General features: G+C 34.6%; 1 protein-coding gene and 1 long non-coding RNA gene across 10 annotated transcripts; both read right to left on the bottom strand.

Moving 5' to 3' along the window:
- Positions 1-3,011: 3,011 nt before the first annotated feature.
- On the bottom strand, positions 3,012-4,673 carry LOC122277445. The gene is made up of 2 exons (XR_006229012.1): positions 4,375-4,673; positions 3,012-3,318 (listed from the first exon to the last, which is right to left on the bottom strand). It is a non-coding gene; the product is annotated as an uncharacterized LOC122277445 (long non-coding RNA).
- A 593-nt stretch (positions 4,674-5,266) lies between these two features.
- LOC122276282 (small RNA 2'-O-methyltransferase-like) lies at positions 5,267-21,252 on the bottom strand. 9 transcript variants are annotated; one of them, XM_043085879.1, is made up of 11 exons: positions 21,035-21,252; positions 20,709-20,813; positions 19,520-19,795; positions 15,782-15,871; positions 14,133-14,590; positions 13,740-14,015; positions 10,774-11,726; positions 9,974-10,125; positions 9,784-9,900; positions 8,926-9,063; positions 5,267-6,009 (listed from the first exon to the last, which is right to left on the bottom strand). In XM_043085879.1, exons 3-11 carry the CDS (start codon positions 19,793-19,795, stop codon positions 5,563-5,565), a joined length of 2,907 nt encoding a protein of 968 aa, XP_042941813.1. In that variant the 5' UTR covers positions 20,709-20,813; positions 21,035-21,252; the 3' UTR covers positions 5,267-5,562. The 9 variants fall into 9 exon arrangements, with proteins under 9 accessions (XP_042941813.1, XP_042941814.1, XP_042941816.1 ...); XM_043085880.1 differs by having other exon boundaries at positions 20,715-20,813; XM_043085882.1 differs by lacking the exon at positions 20,709-20,813 and having other exon boundaries at positions 21,041-21,252.
- Positions 21,253-22,712: the final 1,460 nt, after the last annotated feature.

The following is a 22,712-nucleotide window of genomic DNA, read 5'->3' as shown; positions in this document are numbered from 1 at the left end:
TACATTCTCCTGCCTCAGACCAGTGGCGGACCTACCTCAGACCAGTGGCGGACCTACCTTATGTGGTAATGGCACCCGCAAAAGTTTGTACAAAATTCAAAATATATCTTATATTTTATTTATAATTTTATAAATATAGTAAATGATGTTTCAAAAAAATTCACTCTCCATATATTTTTTAAGAAATTTTTAAAATCTCTATATATTTAGAAATTTTTTTCTCTAATTTTTCTTTTATAGCTTCAAAATTTTGTATAATTTTTATATATTATTTATTTTTAAAGATATGGCCTCACCAAAATTAAATTAAAATTGAGTTTAAGAAAAGTAATAAATTTATTAGTATGGGTCTCTAGATTATTTTTTTGTTATAGGATATTAGATTTCTTAATATAGAATCCAAAATAAAAGTATAAGAAAAATCATTTAAAGTTGATAATTTACATGAAAAATAATTGAGAGATTTTATTCTCTAAACTTCATTGAGTAAAAAAAAATTATTTAAGGTCTCAATTATAATATTATATACTTAATGTGATATAAAAATATCTAGATTTTGTATGAAACTTGATAAACTAACTTACAAATTAGAATTAAAGATGACATTTTAAAAGATCACTTGATAGTTTCTAGAAAGAAAATAAATTTTAAATATTTCATTATAAAAATAATAATGAATTAATATTATTCTATGAAACATTATCGGCAAAAATTTAAAACATATATTAAGTTGTGATTTTTAGAATTTTATTTCAATGTATATGTAGCAAATTATTGAGATCTAGTTATATTTTACAATTTTTTAATTTTTTTATTTTATATAAACGTGTTATACAATAGAAAAGTTAGCCCAGTTAGCCCTTCTCATAAAAGTTCTTGATTCCACTCTTCACACGACAAAATATATTTAAATAAAATGATAAAAAGATAATCATATATTAATATATAATATGTAGATGATTAGTAGTATTTGGTTTTTATATATCGAATTTCAATTTCAATTTTTATTAAATTGATACTTCAATTTTTTTTTTATTTTTTAAAATCCCTTTTCTATTATATACATGTATTATGTCCTCTACTATTGAGAAATAAAGCCCGTTGGCAATTACGACGATACCGCAACTTCATAAAAATTCCTAAAATTTTATCTCCTTTTTTTTTTGTTTAAATATCATCATTTGTTAAGTTCTTCTATTTAACAGTTTTATACCATATACTTGTTCATATAGATTTTTAATTTTCATCTTTTTATTTTTCCCTCTTAATAGGTGTGTGATGCAATGTTTTGAATACCGTATCGGATGTTGTACCGGTTAAAGTACTAGAGTAAAATATTTTGATACTTGTATTGTTTCGAAATAGTCGATATATAAATAATTTATATATATAAATTATATTTCAAAATAATAATCTATATATGAATAAATTATATATGAATACATATGTATATATAAATTATAAATAGTCTGGTCTGAATTGAGGGTCAAAAAATAATATTACAATTTGAAAAAATGAAAAAAAAAAAAGATAAAGGTTGAAATACTGACCGGTACAGGTTGAAATATAGGCTGGTACGAAATAGGTACCATACATTTACCGGACCAATGACTGGTACGAAATGTAACGGCCGGTATAGTACGGTACCAAAAACAATGGTGTGATGTAAAATTGATGAATTGAATTTTTCTTATGCTATTTATTTTTTATCCCCTCTAAATTTTCTGCATTTAATTATATTTTTGTTTGCTTCCTATCCATTAAAAGGGTATTGCATTTGTTTCAACAAACTCTCACTTAGAGCATTCACGTCCATTCTCCATAACTTTTTCTAAATTTTAGCTAAAATTGACAGTTCTTATAATTTTTTCCTAAATTTTACTCATTTACCAAATAAAATAAAATAAAACCTATATCTCATTCCCTATTATTAAAATAATATTCTTATGTTCTTTTTTATTACTTTTTTTCTCTCATTTCCATTTCCATTCTTAACTACTAATTATTTTGTCTTTTCCCTCTATTGAGTATTTCCAGCTTTAGCTAAAAATCATTATAACACGAAAATTATTTTTATCCCGATATGCAAATGTTAGTAAAATTAATATAAATAATAAATATTCATATTTTTCTAATGGTTTTTTTTCTAGGTTATTAAATACAAAATTGGAAACACTTGTAAATGAGATTGAAATGAAAGGTAATTCAAGATAATAATAATTACAATATCTAAAACAATCCCCATATACCGGATCTAAAAGTTTAGTATATGTCGCCAACCTCACAATTTTCAAAGTAAATTTTTAAAACAAATAACCACAACATCGAAATAAGAATAATAAAACTAGTTTTCTCTAATTTTTATTTACGCATCTCTAAATCAATTTCTACTTGATGTCTACTGGTTTGGATGTCCATTGAGCCTTGTATTTTATGAAGTTCGGCCTTTAATAGGTTAATTTTCTTTTACCCATATGATGGTATTTTTGGGTCATATCAACAAAAAATACCTGCAAACCTCCCCAACCTACACAATTGAAAAGTAATAAAATTTGTAAGCACCAACATCCAAGTTACAACTATAAAACAGAAATTTAATCCCAACAAAATTACTCAATAGATTACATCATAGTTTTGGCAACCAAAAAATCGCCGCCCTTCATTTTGCTCAATATGAGTGGTTTGTCAACATGCTTTAATGCCACAATAACATATTAAGTATTCATTACGACGATTGTTTTCTAAGCATGACATATTGGTAGTGCTACTACTTGACTTACGCATTAGGTAGTATTATTATTTGTGTTGCTTCAAATTTGTAGACAAACAGTTAACATTTCCATTCAAAGTTTGTCAACTTATTTTGGTAGGTGGCTCAATAACCGAATGGTAATATACAGGAAAATTTTTAATTTCCTATGTCCCCACTCTTTGTCATCAACATAGCTGAACTGGTTAGATAAGGAAAATCCAATGATAACAGGAAATCAACATGCAAAATGCACAAGAAATTCCTCAAAACATAAATGAGTAATGGATTAAAAACAGAACATGGTCTAATATAAGAGTATTCTCGTCCACTTCCATAAAAGAACGGTGTTCCATGGGGTTCAGAATTGTTTTTATTTATTTACAGCATGCGTAATACAGGAGCTCAATCTCAAATGGCAGCAAAACCATTAACCCGGTTGCCTTTGGTCACCATCCTGATTCAGATTACCCTACCTTATCAATGGAGCCCCATGCCTGAACACTTTTGAATTAACCCCACTCATCACAGCCTTAGACTAGACCCATTCATAGCCCCACTCAATATGCCTAAATATCAAAAGTTGCAAATGAGGAAGGTAGAAGTAAATCACAACATGCAAAATCTGAAATGCAATATCACTAAGTTGAACATGAAATTTTGTCCATCATAGAATAGTGAAAATGGCCGCAAGTTTAGGCCCAAAAGATGCACATCACATGGCAATGGTTGCAAGTTTAGACCCAAAAATGCACATCACGTAGCAATGGTAGCAATATTTACTCAATGCACAAGAGAAATTATAGTGCAAAAACATATCTCAATCATGTCCATCGTCTAGGGGCTTAAACTAAATGAGATGGAAGCCTGCCACCATTCAATGTCAATACAGGGAAGTGGTAATAAATATATGTTTGGATGTCATTTGCATACTGCAAAACCACTATTTTTTAAGCCCAAGGTTAAAGATGCATTTACTAGTTGAATATTTGAGCATATAGCAAGTTATCAATCAATCATATAGAAAAGTAAAATATAATAGCAATAACATTGCAAACTGACAGATCTAATTTCTCTCATCAGTGCACAATTTTAGAAATAGTGCAGAACTAGAATAGTGCAAACCAAACAAATGCCACAAATAACTTTGATCTAGACCATAAATTACAAAGATCTCAGTGCAAATAACAAAGAAACCCACAAAGATCAGAGTTAATTCACAAATGGGAGATCCAAAAAAAGCTAGGGTTTTGAGTTAGCAAGAACAAATCAGTGCAATGCAATATATAAAAAATCCAAATACATACAACTAGCAATAGCAATCTCGAAATACACGCTTGTATAAAAAATAAAAATAAAAATCCAAAAACAGCACAACCAAGAACAAATCTCAAATGAAAGCATATGGATGGGTTTGAGTGTATGTTAGATTTGTGTGAGAAAGAAGGATGGAGCCCAGCCATGGAGGATCCCAAAAATGAAATGCGATAGAGAAGTTTGGTGGCTAGCCATGGAGGATTTTGATTCTCACAAAGTCCAACAATGGAGGAAGTCGAAACATAATAGAATGTGCGAGAGAGAATGAGGGAATCCAGCCACCAAGAGTGAGGGATACGAGGACTTACAAAAATTGCCGATGGAGAGGCTGTAGTCGATGGTGGCTGTGTTACAAGAGAGGGACAATACGGAGGAGGGTACCCAACCGTCGAGAGAGAAGAAGACAAGGGACCAACGATAGGCCAGGAACCAAAATCAGATTTGGGGATGTACAATGGTTTCCCAAATATAGGGAGCAATTGTAGCATCTGTAAATTTCATCCCTATTTTATGGATTGGAATGGAGAGAGGTTTTGGTTGAAAACCCTAAAACTTTCTCCAAAATATAGAGATGAAGGGAAGATGCGAAACCGAATATGAATGCTCTTATTTTTTATTTTTTACATCCTTAACTATAAAAAGTTTCGTTTTACACCCTCAAGTACCTATATCTTTTTAGAAATGATATTTGTAATTTTTGAATGTTAAATTCACATGAATTTTCTTTGAAAAAAGTGGATAGATCTAAAATTTATGTGAAAAAATTATTTTTTAATAATAGATTCTATTTTTCAAGAGAAATGCATAAAATTACACATTTTAAAACTGTATATAACATTACCTTTATATATATAGACATGACCTTTAGATGAACCAAAATTTGGCTAGCTGGCACAATCCTAGTGGTCAAATTTGAATGGAGGATGCAAAGTAAAATTTATAGATAATTTAATATATTCGAAAATGAAACTCTTTATAATCCAATGTAAAGAATACGGTGAGTTGTTGGTGAAAATTATAATTTCCTTTAAACAAAAAAGAAACGAAGAAAGAAACTTTTCAAATGTGTAAATTTTGGGATATAATAATCCATTATAGATTTTTCAAATCACATGGAGTAGACGCTTCAGTGGTTTGTCATTTGCAAATAAAAAGCAAGAACCCACCAATCTCTACTGAGTAAATGGAGCTTGAGCATGATTACCAAAAAAATATGGAGCTCGAGCAAGCACCATGTTGTGAATATATTTACAAAATCAAGTCTATATAAATATCTGAAGGTAATATCAACATAATTTGGGTAGGGACAACAAATTGCAAAAACTCTGTGACGACATGTGCATGCATTCACATTATCCGTTGGAATCCCATAATTTTTTCTGCGATCAAAACCGGATACCCCACCAAGGAGTCCTAAATTCCTAATGCACTAAGATAACTGAAACTAAAATCTCAATCGACACATTCTAAAGGATAATACAATTGACAGTAATTTTTTAGCTAGAATATGTTGACGGCCTATTCCACTCCCATATAACTTTGTAATGATGTGCTGAATCTGTATCTTTTAGATGTTCATCTTCATCGGGTGGGGATGTTCTTCGGAAGACGGCAATCTGAGAAGCAAAACCCGGTTCAATGTCAGCAGATCCGCCAACCCCACTGAACTCGACACTGTAATTGTACTTTGCAGCTAAATCAGTTGCCCAGCAGTTGAACTGCTCTCTAGTCCATTCAAATTTGTGATCATGGTTGCGAAATTTACAAGACTGTATGTGGGTTTTCTCATCTGGATCCTCTTCTTGGCTTGATAGATTAGCTTTCTGGAGTATCACATTGTATTCATAGTTTGGGGTTGAAACAATAAGAATCTTTGGACGAAAAGAACTAAGTGCCACATCTCCAAACAGAAATGCCTGATCTTCCTCCATATGCTCAATAACCTGTAATATTTCCCACAACATAGCTGTCAATCAGGCACGCATAAGAAAACAGTTCACTTATTTAGGAGACTGTAACCTTCAGAGCATATAACAATTTACTGTAACAATATATAAGAGGCAGAATTTGTTTGCTACTTCTCACATCGAAAATAAGGTACCCTGAATGCCACTAGTACATACTTTTAGCAATAGAGAAATAGTGCAGTTAAATCACCTTAAATTGATAGGACAAGATGAGTTTAATCATTTAAATTATATTCTCTAATGCTTTCTTTTATCACTAAATACAAATTTATTAAAATAAGCGAAGTCAAGTACACAGGACTAGACGGCATGTAGACCACTGTTATGATAATATGCTTAATCACCAATTATCCCAAAAGCTGAAACTAATAGAAAATTGAAAATGGTGAATTTAATTATTTAAATTATATTCTTTAACACCTACAAGGAGTGGTATATAAGGAACCATAGTGTCAAACTCAATGCAATCAGAGTTAGTTATATAGCAGAAAAAATTATAGACAAAACTAAACACATATTGGAAATAAATAGCATTGTCATCTAGGTCAAAATTAAAGCATATATGAGAAGCACCATTCATCCAACACAAATTTGACAAACAAAACATCCAACGCAGATGTTTATGCACATAAACAGATTTGTTTCTCGGATAAATGAAGCTCTTTATTTTTTAATCAAAGTTGCATGCATGTAAGGGTAAATGAGATCAATTATGCACATAATTTTGACCCATTTAAGCGACTAGCAGAAAATGTATTCTAGATGTTTTCTTAAAGAATCCATCATATATGGTAAGATTTAATACTCAATCTGCAGTGTTTAGTTTGATTAACATGAAATGGTTAAAATAATACAATGCCATAATTTTTTTTTTGATAAATAAATAATTTTATTAATCAAGAATGGCAACGCCTGAATTACAACTCTAATGCCCCACCTAAGTGGGTGCATTAGAGGCTAGAAAGTCCCGAAGGGCCATACCATTAAAATCAACAGCTATGGCCCAACTACAAAGAGTTCTAAAAAAATAAAAGTTTAAGCTCCTCTATAGATCTTTCCTGGTCTTCAAACGTCCGTTCATTGCGCTCCCGCCACAAACTCCACACGATGCAAATCGGAATCATCTTCCACATAGATTTAATCGGCCGCCTTCCTCTTATGCTTGGCCAACTAGCCAAGGCTGCCTTAACCATTCTTGGCATCACCCATACCATTGCCAAGCGAGCAAACACCTCGTTCCATAAAGTCCTTGCTACCCCACAATGTAACAGAAGGTGATCGACTGACTCTCCTCCACTTTTGCACATACAACACTAGTCTGCAATGATAATCCTTCTTTTCCTTAGATTATCAGTGGTAAGAATCTTACCCAACACTGCTGTCCAGACGAAAAATGAGGCTTTTGGAGGTGCATTGTGACACCATATCTTCCTCCACGGGAAAAGAGAAGTAGACTCTGAGGTGAGAACCTTATAGAAAGATTTAACCCAGAAAATACCTTTTCTTGTTGGCTTCCACCACATGACATCTTCTTGCTGGCTGTCTAGATTTATGGAGTATATAAACCTGTAAAAATCTGAAATGCTATTCATCTCCCAATCCTGTAGCGCCCTACCGAAATGAATATTCCAAACAATCCGTCCCTCCATCACCTCCATAGCATCCGCCACTGAAATATTATTTGCACTCGCCAGTTGGAAGAGAGATGGATACACATCTTTTAAGGCCCGACAATCACACCACACATCGCTCCAAAATTTAATCCTAGATCCTATACCCACCTGAAACTTAACAAAACGGTTAAACACCTCCCAGCTTCTTCTGATGTTTTTCCACAACCCAACTCCATAAGCCCCCCTTACTTCTCTCGTGTTCCACTCTCCCCATAAGCCGCCATACTTTTTTTCTATAACCATTTTCCATAGGGCATTTGGTTTTCTGGGATATCTCCATAACCATTTGCCTAATAGTGCCCGATTAAACACCCTTAGGTTTCTAACACCCAAACCTCCCCCCTGGATTGACTTACATACCTGTTTCCACTTGACCAAGTGAAACTTGAACTCATCTCTCAAGCCTCCCCACAGAAAATCTCATTGAAGCTTCTCAATACGGACTGCTACACTTGCTGGAATTGGAAAAAGAGATAAGAAATATGTGGGTAGATTAGATAGTGTGCTTTTTATCAAGGTGATCCTACCGCCTTTAGACAAGTACATTCTTTTCCACCCTGTCAGTCGCCGCTCAATTTTCTCAAACACCATATCCCATATAGAAGTAGCCCTTGAAGCACTCCCCAAAGGCAGTCCCAGATAGGTCATAGGAAGAGAAGCAACCTTACAACCCAGCGTTCGTGCCGATAGGCGGGTGTTTGGAACCGACCCAATTGGCACCAATTCTGATTTATCCAGATTCACCTTCAGCCCAGAGACAGCCTCAAAACAGAACAGTACGGCCTTTAGTAGGGAAGGACATTTGCAGCAAATAACTGAACTTTGAACTTCTTTCATAGAAGCATCAAAATGAAAACTTTCAAAACCTAAATCTTTTCCCTTTCTTAATCTTCTTTTTCATTTTTGTTTGCCTCAATACTAAATTGCCAAAGTCACAAGTGATGTACATGATAACAGCATATGCCATCTGCATAAAATGCACCCAAACATGCACACACGGTAACACAACATGGGCAACATGTAGAGTTTAGGTGCTAAGGCTACATAAATACAAATTCCTTGCCAAGCTCAAGTCCTAAAAAGTCAAAGATGACAAACTATGAATAAAGATAATGAAATTAACAAAATCAAATCAAGCCGGGAAAGAAACAAACCAAAAAGCATAGAACACTATGCATTGTAGGTAAAATCAAGTGAGCATAGAAGGGTTATTGTATACCTCTAAACAAGTGCCAATATCAAATCCGCATAATCGAGAATCAAAATCTGTGACAGAACCATCATAAAGAATTGTAGATTTGACACATGCAATCGGGGCATTGCCATCGGTATTCCTGCTTAGTTTTGAATGAAGAATCTGCAGTATTTAGCACTAATCAAGATCCTTAAAATATAGCAAATGGTTAACAGCAAAGGAAAGACACATCATAGGGTAAGAAATACAGAAATCTTTACCCACACACTTCTAATAAGGATGAAAAAAAAAATGTAATAAATACATTGTCAGATGTAGCTATAACATACAGAACGCATGCAGGAAATGCACTCAAACCAAGAAAATATTTACAAGTCAAAATCAACCTTTAAAAATTTGCAACCTTTAAAATGGTCATTTTAATAGCCGAGTGGTTGACCCTACAGCATATACATCACTGGGATGACAAGATGTTACACACCGGAACAGATCAAACTTCCTAAACCACGAGGACAAAAGTTTTGGGCTACACCAAGGAAATCATTCTGGAACAAGAAGCCAACAACTACAAATCTGTATGCATACCAGTAGGCCTATTATATATCACATTACTTCCCACAGGTGATTAAATAGATTAAACGTTACATATAGCGAAGGACCATACTTTCTTTGCTGGCTCCCGATGATAGGTAGACCTATAAAAATGTACCCACTAGCCTTGAACATATTCAAATTGTTTAGAAGAAGATCTTACATTATCTTGTCCACATGGTAACTAGCCAAATATCTAACCAAGGAGTGACCATGACTTCAAAGAAAATTTTGGGATATAACGAGAACATGCCCTATATGCAAAACTCAGCAGCTGTAAGCAGTTCATACCTTTGCTGCGCGGCTTAGACTCTTCTGTGAAATATCAATACCGACAATTTTTTCCAAAGTGGTTGGATAATTTAATAAAGAATCCAATAAACTTCCAGAACCACATCCAAAGTCAACCTGAAATAAATCAGAGATCAACTCAGTTTAACATATAAAAACTAAAAATAGCATATGAGAGACGCTTACATACCAGAGTAGTAGCACAAGATTCCCTGATGTGTTTCACGGCATATTCAACACGTTGCTTCGAAAGAGGTGGGCTGAAAAGGGCCTGTTCCATTCTTTCCTCCAGAGGTTCAGTTACACGCAACAAAGTTAGAGAATACTTCAAGCAGCAGGATTCTGCAAATTAGAGAGAACAAATAAGACAGCACACAGCTAATTAGATCTCATAATCAATTCTTTAAGCTAAAGAAATGATGAAGAGACCCCGTTACAGATTGGGAATCGGTTTGAATGAAATATATCAAAAAAGTTGAGTCATAAGTTGCAACATAGCACCAAAAGTGTTATTTCAATCATCCATCCAAGTGAAAACATACTTGGGGGGGATAAAAGAATCTAAAGAAGCTGTTTCCACCAAATTTAATCATGCATACAGTTGATGCTTAGAGAAACCAATATTGATGCTACTGTCTCTTTAGAGTGAACAGGAAAGAATATGCCATATTCTCCTACCAATAACAAGGAGTAATGAGACAGAATTCTTAGGAAGAAACTTTTTTAAGATTTGAACTGGCTATTCACCATTCAGTTAAAGGATTTCCCTTTTAACGATATCAGCCAACCAATGGATTACAACCAAACAATTGCATGCCTCGGACATAATGAATCTTTCGTTCTACAGAAAACTGAGTCAGCATCCATATGAAATCCAGATGAGGTGAAAAATCATCAATTTCATAATGATGAAACTCAAATTTATGTAGTCATAAGCTGTTCCACGAAATCATCCTCATAACATTGCCATGAAAGGAGAGGGTAACTCACTTGAAGATAACAATGAAAGATTCCTTGCAGAAACAGCAGCAGCAGCTAAAACAAACTCTTTAGGGGCCATGTCCATTTTGAAACAAGCAGACTGACCAATGGACATCTGGATCACAACTGCTTCAAGGTGGGGAATTACTGCTCCAGCCCCTATCTCAAACTCAAACTCATCACTACTTTCGAGAACTTTCTTATATCCACTTTCTGTCACCAAAGATACCGAATAACTAATAACTAACAAGCACCCATTGGAGGGGCATACACCAGAATCTGGACCATCAATGTTTAAAGAGAAAACTCCTTGTCCAGGCAAAGTATTTGGCATACTAATATGGTTTTCATCTAGAAATTTGGCACCTTGAGTCTCACTTTGGTAAACATTATGAATTGATCTACACAACGCAAACTCCTTAGAAAAGTTTTTCTCACAAAATCGAATTTCAAGGCTATTGGCAGTACTGTTTAGCTTCTCTGGAGTCATATCTAGGTCCCTAAAATACGCATTCAACCATGAGAGAACTTTCAAGGAAGTGTTCTGGATAGAATCATTCTGCTTCTTAAAAGAATCTTTGGGGAAACACTCTACAATCAAATCTTGACACTTGGAAAATAGTTTTACTCCACATTGATAGGTGACAGCTGATTCTGCAGATTCCCTGGCAACAGTATCTCTAGCACATCCCTTTTCATGCTCTATCTCTTCTTCAGTTGAATCTGTAACCCTCAACTTCTTGCCACATGCTGGTGACTCAGATGGTGCTTTTATAGGAGTAGTTTCAGTAGAGAAGACAGGCTCAGATAGCCTATGCTGGCGACAGAAAGTACACAGGATATCTCTTGGGTAAGAACCTCTCCAATTTGTTCTTGTAGTGAAAGCCAAAGGCAGCTCTGCCATTAGTACTGCCTCTCTGGACAACTTGTAAAGTCCACATGGTATCTTACTTATAAGCATCCTGAAGTCAATGTAAATAAAACTAATTTATGCAACGGTGCACAGTTACCTAATAATAAAACAGCAGAACAATAGTTGCATATGCAAACTTACTTGCTACCATACTCTCTGACAAGATCCAATAACATAAAAAAATTAGAAAATTAAAAAAAGAGTATTCAAAAACAACTCCAACCTCCAGGAAGGTTTCAAGAAAATGATGATCTGACCTACAATTTTGAAATTTTCCTTCTTTTTAATCATTTACAAAAAACAAGAGCAATTAAATGGTTAATTAATATTATCATGATACTAAATTAGATAAAGTTTTGAAGGCCACAAGTGTGCCGGCAAAGGTTTCAACACCGTCACAGATAGGGTCGTTGGATGCTGGCATCTTTTTTCATGCTAGTGTCACTATGCCTCCTAAGGGAGCAGTAGGGCCTCAGGCACCAATTGCAGATAGGGTTGGTACAGTAGGGTCTGACAATGCGGCACGGCAAGGATCGTGGAGGGGTGGAGTACATACAAGCAATGTTGATGGAGGGGAGGAAATTGTAATGGTGACAGAAACAATGGACAGCAACCATATAGCTATCGAGCAACCATTTGGCAGGAATGAAATTATCGATTTGTCATTGGTGCCTTGTGTGGAGGAAGGTTTAGAGTCAGGAGTGCAGTTGGGTACTGTGTCTGGTGATAATGTCGTTCACCTGGTTTCTCTTTTTCTGATAAACAATATAGTGGGTTCACCATCAAATTTGGTTTTGAATAAAGTTAACAGGTTTCAGCAAGTCCTGGGGCTTTCACATGGAGAATATGAAGACCAATTTAAACACTACTCACTACAATTGAGACCAGCCACGCGCTTGAAACCAAATCAAATTTTAAGTAAAGCAGAGAGTTAAAGCGTCTTTCATGGGCAGTCAACTATGATACTAAGGGAGGTAGCTCAAGTCGAGGGAAGACTAAAGGGAGGGCATTTTGAAGATGTTCTTGTAGTGGGATTTTCGGGTAGAGGTTTAGTTTTACAAGAAACAAGGGGTTGGGGTTGGGGAGGTGTGTTACATTCCAATTCGGGCTTGGTGTATTTTGGGTAGTTTTCACGGGCTTTTTGGGTCATTAGGGACTCGCTAGTATGGGCTAGGTTTTTCTTGTATATGTCCAGTGTACTTAGTTACTCCTATTGATATGTCTAGTATTGGTTTTGAATAAAGTCAACGGGTTTCAACAAATCCTGGGGCTTTCACGTGGAGAATATGAAGACCAATTTAAAACATTACTCACTACAATCGAGACCAGCCACGCGCTTGAAACCAAATCAAATTTTAAGTAAAGCAGAGAGTTAAGGCATCTTTCATGGGCAGTCAACTATGAACTATGATACTAAGGGAGGTAGCCCAAGTCGAGGGAAGACTAAAGGGAGGTCATTTTGAAGACATTCTTGTAGTGGGATTTTCGGGTAGAGGTTTAGTTTTACGGGAAACAAGGGGTTGGGGTTAGGGAGGTGTGTTACATTCCAATTCGGGCTTGGTGCATTTTGGGTAGTTTTCACGGGCTTTTTGGGTCATTAGGGACTCTCTAGTATGGGCTAGGTGTTTTCTTGTATATGTCCAGTGTACTTGGTTACTCCTATTGATATATATAATATTTTTACTTCTAAAAAAAATTAACAAAATGGTGACTCCAAAAAGAGAGAGCTAAAAACTTAATAAAGAGAAGCAAACTAGCATTGGAAACATCAAACATGTCAGACAAATGGTTTGCAGTGCATGAACTGTCATTACTTTTTTGGCATGACATGGGGGAGTGACAAAGAATTCATAAGCATTGTATAGCCAATGCACCAACTATCTTCGAATTATCATTTGCAGTACTTACTGAACCTCTGCAGTAGCACGAGAATACTAAACATACACAGATTCTTTATGATTTCACATCAGTTTGTATCAAACAAAAATATCAAGTATCAGTGTGGAGAACACCCTAAAAAGTTGAATATGGTAAAACAACCAACTCGGTGAAATACGCAGACCTGTAATATGATTGCACAGATACATCTTCATAGGAAAGGTCTTTGGACTTCCAGGTGTATCCAATTGATGCCAAAATTGCATCACCATATATATCATGACCAGAGAAATAACTTGCCCTTTCATTTAATGGTCCTTTTTTTGATAAGCTTTCATTTAATGGTCCTTCAAGATGAATAGCTTCTTTTGCTGTTAGAGGATCAGATGACAGATCCAACATGCACGACTGGTGGGCAGCAAAGTACAGTCTTGTCTCAGAAGAAGTTTTACCAACAGTCCTGTTACAAACCAGTCCAAATTAGTACCAACAGTGAGACTCAGACTCACACATAGAAGCGACATAATAAAGAAACTTCCATCTGCCTAGACCCTGCCACTACATAGTTTCCACCTACCTGGAGACCAGAACATTAGCAGCATCAGTCAAACCAAGTTTTTTGGAAATAGCATCCAGGTAATACCCAGTGGAGGAAACATCAAGAGTCACAGTTTCAACAGCCTTCTCCGATGAACATGGAATACATACAGCTTCAATCAAAGTGCTTTGTGGGGAGCCAGATGGTTGGCTAATTGAAGACTCCATTATCTCACGAGGGTATGGGTTTTGCCTCCGAATCCAAAGCTGCCCCTCAGAAGTAGCAAGAATGCCAGATAATCTTGCTGCCGCCCTCATAATTAATGGTATAACTAAGAATGGATTTGACTCCACTTTTGGATTAATGAATTTACAAAGATTGCTAAGCTTTGAATCGCAGATGGCCATAACAGAAACAGGAACCAAACCATTAAGATCACCTTCTCTCTGCAAAGCTGCTCTAAGGTGGCCACTTAGGGGCTGAAGACTTGGGAGGAACTTTGCCGATGACACAAAAAAAAACATGGAAAAGGTCAGACTCAAACAAATGTACCCAAGATAATATGGAATGAGTGTAATTTCAACTGAAAGTTTCAATATTTTGTCAAATTCTCAGTAGGATGTGCTTTTATTACAACAGAAATGAAAGTCAGAAAACATAATGAGACTGTAGAAGTCATCCTCTCTCTGTATTGCAGTTCTGAAGTGAAATATCATGGGATATAAATGAACTATAACAACAGCCACAAAAGGCATAAAGCTATCATAAAATACATACATGTGTGTGTACATATACATAGATCTTATAATGATAGCAGAAAAGACAGATGGAGCACAAGATTAAAAAATAAAAAAATAAAAAAAGCAGCACAGTGACCCAAGTTTCAATGCTTAGATTTCAACCATAAAAAGAATGTGCTTATTAGATCGAAAACTGGTTGGCATAAGAATGTGTTGTAGTAGTTAATTGTCAGCTACTCTTGGGCAGTTGAAATTTCTAGGGCTCCACGTTGAATATCAGGAAATTTTTTTTTTTAATAAGTAAAATTCATTGAAACCACATCATTAGGCATAGCCCAAGTATACAGTCAGGTGATAAATGATATCATATTATCTACACAAAGGCTAAAGGGGGGAAAATATGATTGAGTCATATGCACGGGCAATTATGACTGCACCAGTCATTGAGTGACAAAGCTAAGGATCCACATATAGGTCTGTGTCAATAACCAGAAACGAGAATGAGTTGAGTCATCATATATGTAAATTTAAACTCATTGGCTTTGAGGAGTTGCAGAAAATTAATAAGAGGGATATACTAGAAAGATCAGGTTAAAATAAGCTTTCATTTAGAAATAATATAAATGTGATTCCCTGATTGAAACAAATAAGGAATCCACAGGCATAATAAAATCAGATAAAAAAGCATTGTACAGAGTTCAGAGATTCAGATCACCAAAACAAATTGCGATGGAATAGCACAAACACTGACACATCAGGGCAGAATAATGATACTGTTCAAAGCAAGTACATGAAACTAATTCCTACAGTAACAAAGTTAGATGCTCTATACTATACAACCTCCCAGCATCAATAAAGTGTACATATCCTCATAGTAGAAAAAGGAAAGAAAGAACCAAAAAAAAAAAAAAAAGCTTTTCATAGTTCATATCAATACAAACTACCAACCTCATTTGAAAATAAATACTTGACACGAGCGACTAGTTCATCTGACGCTTCCTGCTGAGTAAGACTATTTGTGGAATTTTGGATGCCTAGCTGCAGTGGAAGGAATTTAACCAAAATACAAAATTGTTATTACCCAACCTAGTTCCACCAAAGTACAAATTTTTTTATATGTGGTTCCAACCAAAGTAGATATCACAGTCTATTACAAATTAATTGAATCTTGCACATGAAAAAGCAGATAAGACTATAAGTAAAGAAAAATGCTAGAGCCACTGACTCTCCTGAGATTGGATCCCCGACTGACATGGCTGGAGCCACGTCGCTTCTTTTTTAAAAAAAAGAAAAAAAAAAGATTCCCTTCCCTCTCATTTTCTCTCAAAGTTCAAGCCCTAGCAGCTTGCCTCCATCCCTCTCCAACACCAAGCCCTCTCATTTTCTCCCATATTCATGTATCAATGGAGGAAGAAAATTCATTAATCGAAGCTGTAAACCAGAATCTGCTGCAACTTCAGCAGGAGAGAGAGAGATAGAGAGAGAGGAAATGGTGGGCCAGAATATCAGGTGCACACCTGTGAATTTTGCAGAATTTTTGTTTCCAAGTGGAACAATGATAATATGTATGTACACACAGACAATAATTTATCAGGAACTTCTTTGGATGGAAATTAAAAGGAGAATGCTTTCAATCACAAGCACAGGCAGAAAAGTATCCCAATTCTCGGCGAAAGAAAGAAAGAAAGAGAAGAAGAGTGATGTACAGAGAGTCCGTTGGCGAAGTCAGAGAAATCCATAGAGGGTGCTAAAAAGAAGAGAAAAGGCGTTACCTTGGAAAGGTCAAATTGAAAGTGGATCTGATAAGAAATTTGAGATACATACTTCCATCAAACAATTCATGACTTCTAGTGCATATCTTTTCCTCTTAATACAGGGTAACAGAGTAATGAAGTTTGTTGGTGGTGAAAGTGGTGCACTGGGCAGGGTAAATGAGAATTTCTGGAAAAAGGTAAGGGAAAATCTCTCATAATCATCTCTCCGTCGATGCTTGTTTTTTACAGCAAGATTGTTAGCTATACACTGCAACAGGAATGAAATCTGGGTTACTGCATCGTTATGCCTTTGGGTATTCTTCAGCTCAGCTCGATTTCGATTTTTTTATTAAAAAAATAAATCCACGTGGCATACCACGTAAGTCGGGATCCAACCTCGGTAGATTTAGTTGGTGGCTGTAGAAGGACTCATAAGTAAACACTGAAATAGCATCGAAGAATACAATAAGAAAATGTTCATAATCTAATTAGCATGTTAGAGAAGCATGTCTTCTATTACATAATGTACATTCAAATGAAAACCAAAACCCCTATGATCCATGCCAGCAAAAAGGGGGACACGTGGTATACGACTATAGGTAACAGGAATATATAATTGACCCTCCATTGCAGGGACCACTTCCACATTTCATGCTAACCTTAGGAGTGGACCAACTTTTCTGTTCTAGTGGGCTTTATTTTATGTTACAGATTTCAAATTCGATGGGATTTATTAGAGTACTAAATGACTTGGTGCATAATTAAGCTGGATAACAAGCAGACGATGAAGTTGACAGTGGTAAAGAAAACTAGAGTAATCACAGGAGCAGCAAAAGATTTACCATAGACACAGAAGTTTTAATGCACGAGGAATCACAAAACAAAACCACTTTCCAATGAAAAAATATGAGGTATAACTCGAAAGAGCTAAAAATGTCTTCTATACTGAACAATGTCTTCTATACTGAACGGTGTAGGCCAGAAAAGGTTTTTTGCTAATAGATATGCAATGGAAAGTGTATATCTATCAAACATATCCTAAGTATAAACCCATCATCACCCACCCATGGGTAGCTCAAGTGGTAAGGGCAAACTTGTGTGCATGAGCCACATGTCATAGGTTCGATTCCCCCTAGGATCAAACTGTGATTTAAGTAGGAGGCCATGGCGGTGGGTTGCTGTGCTAGTCTCCCCGGGGGTGTAGGTTCCATGGGTAAGTCCTAAGGGCTTTGCCGTGGGGTAGTTCCCCCATCATAAAATCTGAAAAAAAAAAAAAAAGCGCATCACCCATCATCATAAAATATCTTTACACATTCCAGAAATTTCCATCTTTTCATGCAATTTTGTAGCTTTTTTGTTGATTAAAAAACCTACAGATCTGTACGTATGAAAATCCTCTCCTTTTTCTCTCAAGTGGACATTACTACATTCAAAAGCAAGAAGGAAGCAAAAGAATAAAAACAAAAACACAAAAAAAAAACCCTCACCTCATGACCAACAGAATGCCACCTTGACATCCCCCATCACCCAAACCACTTTGACCTTTTTTCTTTCTCTAGTCAGGTGTATCTGATGTATACTCCTTGTCTACTAATAGTTACTCTTTTTATCTTTAATTAATTCATCTTACTTGTCAACAAACAGAGAGAGAGAGAGAGAGAGAGAGAGCACAGAAAAACAGTGACTAAACCCATGTTCCCTGGTGCATCAGTTGTATTTGACTATCAAAAGAATGACAAAACAAACAAGAATCCTTATTCCAAAAAAACAAATAAAAATAAAAAGACTAAAGAACCCAGCAACTATAAGTTAAAGTTATTGCAATTAGAGGACTTAGCAAGACTTCCGAACACATGAAATGGAAATAAAATTAAATTAATTGAACTGGTAGATCTGCTTTTTACAAAGGGGAGAGTAAGAAATTATAGGCGAAAAAAGAGTAGGTTATGATTTGTCATTCACAGAGAATAAAAAAGCCCAGCTTAATAGAGCAGAGTACAAAAAGTTTCATGGGCAAGTATAACAAGCAGCAGCCTGCATTAGAGATTCTGAACAAAATTTTTGGAGACAAAAAAAAAAAAAAATACAGTTCACATGGCACTGCTGCCATCTGGTTTATTTAATGTTATTGAAGGGCCCTTGAGCATTTTTATTAGTTTTATATGCACGTTACAGTTTTGGCTTCTTATAAATAGAAGATTATGAAATAATAGCAATACAGCATTCCTATTACCATCAATAAACATCCTCATTTGGCTTGTTAGACATGATGAGAATTTCTGGGTTCTTTTTTCAGCATCTGAAAGAGGTGTTTCCTTATTTTCTCCCAAAAATATAGGCTTTGATAGAGATCAAAGTATATTCATATTTATAGCACTCCCAACTATGTAAGCTTGCCCAATCACGGTAGAATCATATTGAGGCTTATAAGCTCACTGGTGAAAAGCCTTTCCAAATTTAAAATATATAAGAAAGAACCTTTGATCAATAGATAGATAAATTAGTAAACAAATAATGAATAGTGACATATTAGTCAAATACGATAGGTTCCACCACCATGCTACGTTATAAAGTGCATATTTTCTACTTAAATTAAACGAAAGACTCTAGCTCTAAAATAGGGCGCAAACAATAGAAACTTCCTTTTTTATATGTTAATTCATCAAAAAAGAATTATTGATATATATATGTAATTGAATAATTATAGACAGAGTTTATGGAAAGAATGGCAGGTCACATCTAAGCAACAGATATAAACCTTAGAACTTAGCTGAAAGGAAAAATAAAATATAATGGATATTCCTCCAGTTCAAACAAAAGTTCCATTGTTGTACCTACAAACATCACTCAGTTAAGGGATTCTGAAGCTGCAGTTGGCAGCCAATGAAACAAGAAAAAGAATGGTGGTAAAGTAGGGTAAGAGAATAGAAACCTTCTCGATAGCCATCTCAGCAGCAGATTGCTCAGCATCCTTCTTTTTCTTAAAGGTTCCTGAGACAACAGAAATCCCTGGTAGCTGCAAGCTGCATCGGTAAAGAGAGGGCCCCTTATGTGGGATGGCCAATCCTGGGCACCCATATTCAGCAGGTTCTTGTACTTCCTCTATGTAGTACCTAGCCTCGCTACCAAACTTTTGGTATATAATAGCTTTAGGTGTAAGGGTTGCCTTCTTCGTAGCAACAGATGAGGATCCTCCAGTTTCCATCATCTGGGTTTAAATGTATAAACTGTTAGCACAAAATGCCAGATCTCATGCATAAATGACTATCTCAAGGTCGGTTAGTTAGATCTCATTAAGGGGGACTTATATATAACCTGAACTCCTAGTTAGCAAGGAGTATAAAGCATCCCACCAAAGGTAAAAATAAGTAACATGGATTGCAGTAATTAATATAAGATTATTATAATAACGCAAAATCAATCACATTGAGCTTTGTTCCTATAAGTGAATAAACTTTCCTAACATATTTTAGGCTCATTACAAAGTACCAAAACTATGATCACAAAATCCAATATCCTGAAAATCCAATTTCAACATAGAAAAGAAAAAGATAGCAATTGAGACAATCCACTACCATAGTTCAGCATCTACATGAAAAGGATGTAATGAAGAGATTATATTTAAATCCCTATCCAATGTAGTTCCCACTCTTAGAGCAACAAAAATCCAAGAATGCATTTCAAAAAATCCAAATTTAGATGCAAACTGAAGATATTGAAATTAAATAATTCCCCGACTCAAAAAAAAAAAAAAACTAAAAAACATGTTTAACCAACTCAAACTAATATTCTACATACAGCTCTGATCATTCAATTTTGGACTTGAATCCAAAACAAAGCCTCTTAGACAGTATAAAAAAAATTACAATGCGTTAACACCCCAAGTCCCAAGTTCCCAAACAAATTGAGAAATGAAACCTATCAAATACATAGACAAAAGAGTGAAAATTAATGTACCGAACTTGCAATAGCCAATTCCAATGTTTACATTTTACATGATGATTATACAAAAGAGGGAAAATAAAAAAACTAAAAAAAATATTCACCGAGTAATAAGGCAAAGAAGTCACAGTTAATAAAATTCAATATGAAGTGGACAAAAACACAAAAGCAAAACAAACCCAAACTTTATCTGCTGTGATTTTCGGTGCTACGATTTTCTTTGCAAGTTCGAGTTGACAGAGGGCAATGAGTCTCAAAGGTCGCCAAGAAACTTACAGGGCGATCTTATAAGAAAAAGCAACAAAACAAAAAAAAAAAAGATTTCAGGAATTAAAAAAAGAAAACATAAATTTAGCAAATGGGTCCGTAACCAAGCAATGTACTAAAGCAATTGGAATAAGAGTAGGCTGAAAAAAGGGGGAAAAGAAAAGACAGACTTAATGGGGTTTCATTCAACCGACTTTCCAAGTAAAAAAGACAGTAAATTGCATAGAATAAAGTGTACCTATACATGGGCAATGGGTTCCACACAGAGAGGGAGAGAGGGAGAGGCTCTTAAGCTTCTGGGTTTTTAGTGTTGTGTATGTGCTTCAAGCTTTGGGAGGATTTGGTGGGGATTATGGGAAAGGCAATTTTGAAGAATCAAACGGTCTTTTAGGGAAAGGAGGGAAAGGTCTGCCAATCAGAGAATAAAACTTTGGAAGCAAGTTTTGCATGCCACGCCGGCAAGCCGTGCTATTTAAGTAGAATTTTCGTGGGTTTTCCATTTATTCGCTACTCATGCATAGACCTTTCTATCCTCCTCTTTACTTCTCTTTTATAAATCCTTTGCTTAATCATGTTATATAGCACTCTTTTCTTATCTCCTGAACTTCTCCTTTGATTATACAGATTATATGAGATGAGATAAAAATTAAATAAATTATTTTTAATGTAATTTTTTAATATTATTTTTATTTTAAAATTTAAAAAATTGAATTATTATTATACTTTATATTAGAATTTTAAAAAATTAAAATAATTATATCAGATAAGAAGAGATGGTTTAGTTTATATAACAACACAAACCTTAGGGGTGTAAGAATTTCGGTCCACATCAAAAATATCAATCGAACAGATTAAGGAATTGATTGGCCTCTAATAAAAAAAAGTAGGAAATTAAGTTTTCAATCTGGTCTTGAGACGGGGTATTTTTCACCCTGAACTAGACCGGTTTGACCGAATTTACTATATAAAATTTTAAATAATTTTTATATGACATTTATAATCTTTATTTAAATAATTATATAATTTGAAGGTAAGTAATTATGTAATTTCTTGTAACTAATTATAAGTAGTTATGTAATTTTATGCTAACCTAATTATTAATGCTTAGATTATATAAAATATTAAAGATTAAGAATTTTAAGATAGTGTATTAACTATTCATTATTAATAGTATAGATACTATTAACATTATTAATTTATTATACTTAATTAAAATACTTAATTATTTAGGACAATGCTAGAGTGCTTATCAAATGTGCCCACCAAATATGCACACTAGTACAAATAAGTTTTTTCTTTAAGCATTTTCTAAACATTCTTAACCATTAAGAAAAAATAAAATATATATATATATATATAAATTCACTAATAATCACTTCTTTAAGCATTTAAGAAAAAAAATAAAATAAAATAAAAATATATGAGTGGACATATTTAATAGTTATACTATCATTTTCCAATTATATAAGCATATACTTAATTAGAAAACTATAAAATCACACTTAATTACTTTTTTTTTTTTTTTATCATTTTATACAAGTATTTTTCTTGAAAACTTGAAAAAAGGGGGGAAAAGTTATCCTAACCAAAACACCGCAATAAGACCAACTAGATCCAACCAAAACAGTCTAGTCCAATTCAAAGACCTTAACGGTTCGACCTTTTGGACCAAAAGAATCAATCTAGTCCAAAATTCTCCTCAAAGACCAATTGACCGGACCGATTATACCTCTATATTGACCTAATAATTGGATTAACTCTTGCTTTTACAATAGCAAATTTAAGAATTAATGAATCGTTGTCGCAAGATAGCATATTATGCTAATTAAATATTCTATTAATTAATGTTATGTTATGTTATATCTGATTGTCATTATACTATGTTGATATGGCATTATCCTTCAACTACCATATTA

This window comes from Carya illinoinensis, chromosome 9 (assembly GCF_018687715.1).
Source record: "Carya illinoinensis cultivar Pawnee chromosome 9, C.illinoinensisPawnee_v1, whole genome shotgun sequence".
NCBI classification, from domain to species: Eukaryota; Viridiplantae; Streptophyta; class Magnoliopsida; order Fagales; family Juglandaceae; genus Carya; species Carya illinoinensis.
This window is presented reverse-complemented; position numbering and strand designations above follow the sequence as displayed.

Bases quoted from the DNA above. Each gene is read 5' to 3' on its own strand.
- LOC122276282 (XM_043085879.1), bottom strand. From the start codon at position 19,795: ATGATGGAAACTGGAGGATCCTCATCTGTTGCTACGAAGAAGGCAACC. The intron at 9,901-9,973 runs GTATGTAAGCGT...GATTTATTTCAG, and splicing joins AATCTTGTGCTACTACTCTG to GTTGACTTTGGATGTGGTTC. The intron at 9,064-9,783 runs GTATGAACTGCT...TAAATACTGCAG, and splicing joins GTCTAAGCCGCGCAGCAAAG to ATTCTTCATTCAAAACTAAG.